Genomic DNA, 4,930 nt, shown 5'->3' with positions numbered 1-4,930 from the left:
GTGTAAGCACAGTGTGAGTAACGATGCTCCAAAGAACAATTCCTCGTATGTGTCCTCATACCTGGCGAATAAAGCCGATTCTGATTAAAAGAAGTGATATGTAGTGCCATTTTCAAAATGTCTATCGTTAACTTTGATTTTTTTTTTTGATTTTTAATGTTTTACAGGTATCACCAGCAACTTGGAAACATCTCTTCTCTCCCCTGGCTCTCCAGTGTGTAAGGACACCGCTCAGCGTATCATATCTTAAAGTCACCCAGTGCCTCTCCACCCGATGGATCATTATTTTACCCTGTATCTTCACCAGTGCTAAAACTAACACCAGCAGGACAGAGGAGACGCGTCAAGAGAGTTTTTCAACAAATCCAGGTACACCGCAGCTACCAAAGTTACCTGTTAATATTGTATTAAGTTTGGTGTCCCCCAAAATCCAACAACGCTTCTTAAAAGTCTAAACCTAAAAACTCTTCATCGTTCATCAGCATTACTCAGTTCTCTCATCAGGTCAGTCCATATTAGAACGCTGTAAACACCACTTTGCACCATTATGGCCTCCATCGCTAAGTCGTCCGAGCCTGAGATCCCTGACAACCACAAAGAGAGCTGGCTGGAGCTACTTTCTGCCGCGGAAAAGTATTGCCAAACATCTGGCTGCGACCTGGCCATACTAACGGCGTGTAAGAAGTTCCGGTCATCGGCTGGAGGCGGAGACGGGATGAGGAAACCGGAGAGCAGCAGTGCCTTTCCAAAGGAGTGTGATTTCTCCTACAGTGTATGGGGCCAAGGGTTTCTGGCCGAATCGGCGCGTCGCTATATGGACGACATCGGCGTGCTGCACTCCATGACCATGCTAACAGCCCAAAAGCACACACGCCAGGCGGGGGGAGAGGGAAGAACCAAGCTGGTAGGTGACCCGACCTCTGACCCCAGAAACAGGGGAGTGAGTGCTCATTCTCACGATACTCATTCAAAATGTCCACATCCGTAACATGGTGGATTTTGTTGTTGTTCCAGAGCTTTACAGGAGACGGCGGGGTGGGCGGAGTGGGCGGAGTCAGTCCCAATAGCAGACTGTATTCCCAAAGCTACCCGTCAATCTACAGCTCAGGAGCTGTGATCGGGCAGGGCGGCGGGCAGAACGGCAACGGAGAGAGGGAACGGGAGAAGGGTGCACTGGAGGCCGAGCAGGAGAGACAGAGGTCCGGGATTGAGGACTTGGAAGAAGAGTGTGAGGACGAGGAAGAGGAGGAGGACATGGATGAGAGGAGACCCTATGGGAATGAAAGTGCTGGTGAGGGGCGACGCGAGTTAACCTGTGTGTCTATATGCTTTGATGTGCAATCGAGTCATTCCGAATTTTTATCATCTTTGTGCCTCAGGTGTGTTCTCCATGGACGAGGACTCTCTGTCTCGGGACTGCGAGCCATTCTTTGAGTCCGACGGGGAGGAGGAGAGTACTGATGGTAAGAGTTTTCCACGTCACGTAAGAGCACTCATCCACATTAGTGCAGCATCCACATGGGTTGTTTCTACCTGTCCTAGGCTCTTTAAGCGAGGACGCTCCTCCGCCGACGCGTGGCATGGCTGTGGGCCAGGCTGCGTACTCGGCTCGCTACGCCCACTCCCACCCCATGGCTCTGGCCCGCTCGCTACCCGTATCTGTGCCCGTGTGGGGCTGCAGAGGAAACCGAGCTCAAGACAGCAACAGTGGAGAGCGGGTGAGCACACATGACTGTACAATAGGACAGATATGTTCTTGGAGATCTGTGGGTCAGCCAGCTGTCTTTGGGGTCAACTCAAGTTAGTAGATTCGTTTTTAAAATTTATAGTCGTTTTTAAATTCCTTCACGGTCTAGCTCCATCTCCTTTTACAGGAATATATAAAAAGAGAACTCAAACAGCTCAACCACAGCACGCTCCAGAGGTAACTGCACTGTTCCATTTAGGAGAAGGGCATTTGGCCAGCCCTGGAACTCTACTGCAGGCGCAATATGTGAATCATCTGCTCTCACCTCAGTTTTCAAACAGTTTAAAAATCAAACCTGTTGTCATTACCTGGGATCATCTGTAATTTGTCCTCTGTTGTTGATCTGTAATTTTTTTTTGTGATGTTTTACGCCGATTTATTTAATTTAATAATAATAATAAATTACAATTTACACTGTGTTGTTATTACACACAGGCCTGAGTTACACACACACATGCTCTGTACCTATACATGCTCTAAATAGAGATGTCAGAGTGAGGGGGCTGTCCATGGAAAGGCGCCCCGAGCAGTTAGGGGGTCAGTGCCTTGCTCAAGAGCACCTTGGCAGGAGGGGAACCAGCTACCAGTCCACCACCATACTTTGGTCCGTTTGGGGACTTGAACCAGCGACCCTCCGGTTCCCATTCCGGCTACTGCCACCCCAGTAGTTACCCCTCACGTTGTACTCGGGTCAAATTTGACCCGTTTTCAGTTTGTTGTATCACAAAAAATGGGCCTTTGAAATAAGCGTTGAAAATGTCAACATTAGAAATATCAAATAGCTTCGGAAATAAACATCAAAAAAGCACCCACAACACTGAAAAAGTGACAAAAATGTCGGAAAAAGCGATTAATAGTGTTGAAAAAAAGCTTCTTTTTTTCACGGTTGACGGAAAGACAACACAAGGGTTAACGTGAGTAGGTAACTTCATTTATAGGGACCAAGGATGGAAATTAGCCTGTGGCTATGATCCTGTTTATTTTGGTTCTTTGAAATGTTAAATAATATACATTTGTCCCTTTTTGAAAAAAAATAAACTAAATAAAAGTTTTCATATAGCATGAAGCTGGCTTACTTTAAATGGTTGTGAAAAACTATGGTAACTATTGTGCGTGGCTAACCTACTCTGGAGCAGGGTAACTTTAGAAGGTAACAGCCGGACTATTGACCAATCAGATCACTGGAAAAATGTATAGTATACTGTATAACCAGGTTCCATCAGCCAAAAAAAGATACAAATTTATATTTAAGTGAGCTGTGGGGTTTTTTTTTTGTGTTGTTTCTGGATGACAGTTGACATATTTCATGCTGTCTGGAGACAAAGGAACTATTCAGGTCTCAGTATTCTGATGTGCCAACTAATGACCGCAGCGGCTCCATCGGTTCATGTGACGTTTTAAGTGTGTGTGACAATTGTGTGAGGTCGTGCCAGGCAAATATTTTACAAATAATTTGTCCGAATGTCAAACACCAATTTCTTAGAGAACAAAAAACAAGCCTACAGGAAGTTGGCATCTCTTTCCATGGTTGTCCAGATTACACCTTGTAGTTAAAAGTGCTGGGATGGAGACTCTACCGGGGCTTGTGTTTTCCCTCCTGTGCTACGCTAACATACGGCCCCTGTGTGTCTGTGTCTCCAGGTGGGCTGTGCTGACCTGGAGCACATCGCTGCCAGTATGAAGGCCCTGCTGGCCCCCGGAGCCAATGATGGGACGGAAATGTTTGGGGCCCTGCCTCGGCCCCGTCTCAACACGGGGGACTTCTCCCTCAAGCACTGAGAGAGAGAGAGAGAGAGAGAGAGAGAGTGGAGTGGAGAGTAAGAGAAAGGGATAGAGGGAGAGGTGAAGGTTGTCATGATGAAAGGAGACCTGGACTGGCTGGCAGAGGTGGCGTGCAGTATGTGAAACGGTGTAAAAGCTAGTACCTCCATTTATTTCTCACTAACGGAAATGAATGCTTTGAGGAGAAAACTAAAGTTGTTATGAACACTAACATTTTCAACATTATACCCCCCCCCACACACACACACCTTGTCACTACACATGTCACAACACCAGCTACTACACATCACAGAACACTATGTTAGATTTGGACCTCAAGATGTGTGTGTGTGTGTGTTTGTGTGTGTGTGTGTGTGTGTGTGTGTGTGTGTGTGTGTGTGTATAGTGCCCTGCTGTACTGATCAACAAGGACACTAAAACGGGGTGTGTAGTAGTCAAACTGGCGCGGCTAATTGCTGCGCGCCTTTCGTGCTGCTGATAAAAGGTTCGGGGATTTTTCCCTTTTGGTAAAAAATTACCAAGACGTGATGAGAACGTGGGGAGCAGCCATCTGTACCTGGGTGATCGTTGGCTCCTGTGCTACATACTAATGCCTTAGCAGACACTGTTTTGATCAACTTTAACGTTTTGTAGCTCTTAAGCTAAATGCTAAGCTAACCTAGACGACGTATGGCTAAGAGTGGCAGTTTGGTCCTTCATTCTGGAACATTGTATACAATTAGCTTAAAAAAATAGGCTAACCTTTTGACTCTCTTATGTCTGTGTGTGAAGTCTGGAGCTCGACCTGGGAGATGGTTAGCTTAGCTAAGCATCGGAGGGGGGGCAGAGGGAAACAGATATCCTGGCTCTCTGCCAATTAACATGTTGCATCATGTTTTGGTACACAAGCAAAAATGTCAAATAACAAGTTAAGCTGTAACTCTTTCTGGACAAACCACCCAGCATCTCTTGCTACACGCTGCATTCATGAAATGTGGGACAAATTTGGTAATAACAAGAACAACCCTCACCCCCACCCCTTACTACTAATCTCACTAAGCTACTTTTGCGATGTTACATACTTTTTATCAAGTTAAATTAGACACAAACAAACAGTGTGTAGCTCCTTTAAAAAAAGAAAGAAATACTACTTCTTAATTAGTCTGCTTTAAAAGTGTGGGAAGTGTATTTTCTTTAAAGAGAACCAGGCCAGCTGTTTTCCTCTTGCTTCCAGTCTTTATACTAAGCTAAGCTAACCATCACTAAGCTATAGCTCATTGTCCTGCCCTCATTTAGCTCAGTACATGCTTACGTTTTAGCGTGAAGCACAAGAGCCAGCCATCTCCCGGGACCACATGGATGTTTCCCCTGCATGTTCCTATCGTTTACAGGCTAAGCTGACCCACAAGCCAGTCGTTGACG

General features: G+C 46.0%; 1 protein-coding gene across 2 annotated transcripts in view; it reads left to right on the top strand.

The window, feature by feature from the left end:
- Nucleotides 1-3,751, top strand: part of akt1s1 (AKT1 substrate 1 (proline-rich)) — a 4,674-nt gene extending 923 nt beyond the window's left edge. Inside the window, exons 2-6 of one of the 2 annotated variants that reach the window (XM_032537753.1) lie at nt 168-904; nt 1,015-1,291; nt 1,380-1,463; nt 1,543-1,718; nt 3,389-3,751. In XM_032537753.1, coding sequence (XP_032393644.1) covers nt 548-904; nt 1,015-1,291; nt 1,380-1,463; nt 1,543-1,718; nt 3,389-3,526 — 1,032 coding nt within the window. In that variant the 5' untranslated portion in view covers nt 168-547 and the 3' untranslated portion in view covers nt 3,527-3,751. Of the gene's footprint in view, nt 1-167; nt 941-1,014; nt 1,292-1,379; nt 1,464-1,542; nt 1,719-3,388 lie in introns of both variants that reach the window. The other variant, XM_032537752.1, reaches the window with a different exon arrangement.
- Nucleotides 3,752-4,930: the final 1,179 nt, after the last annotated feature.

The sequence above is a fragment of the Etheostoma spectabile genome, chromosome 15 (genome assembly GCF_008692095.1).
Source record: "Etheostoma spectabile isolate EspeVRDwgs_2016 chromosome 15, UIUC_Espe_1.0, whole genome shotgun sequence".
Classification (NCBI taxonomy): Eukaryota; Metazoa; Chordata; class Actinopteri; order Perciformes; family Percidae; genus Etheostoma; species Etheostoma spectabile.
The sequence above is the reverse complement of the archived record's forward strand: the minus strand, read 5'-3'. Positions and strand labels throughout refer to the sequence as shown.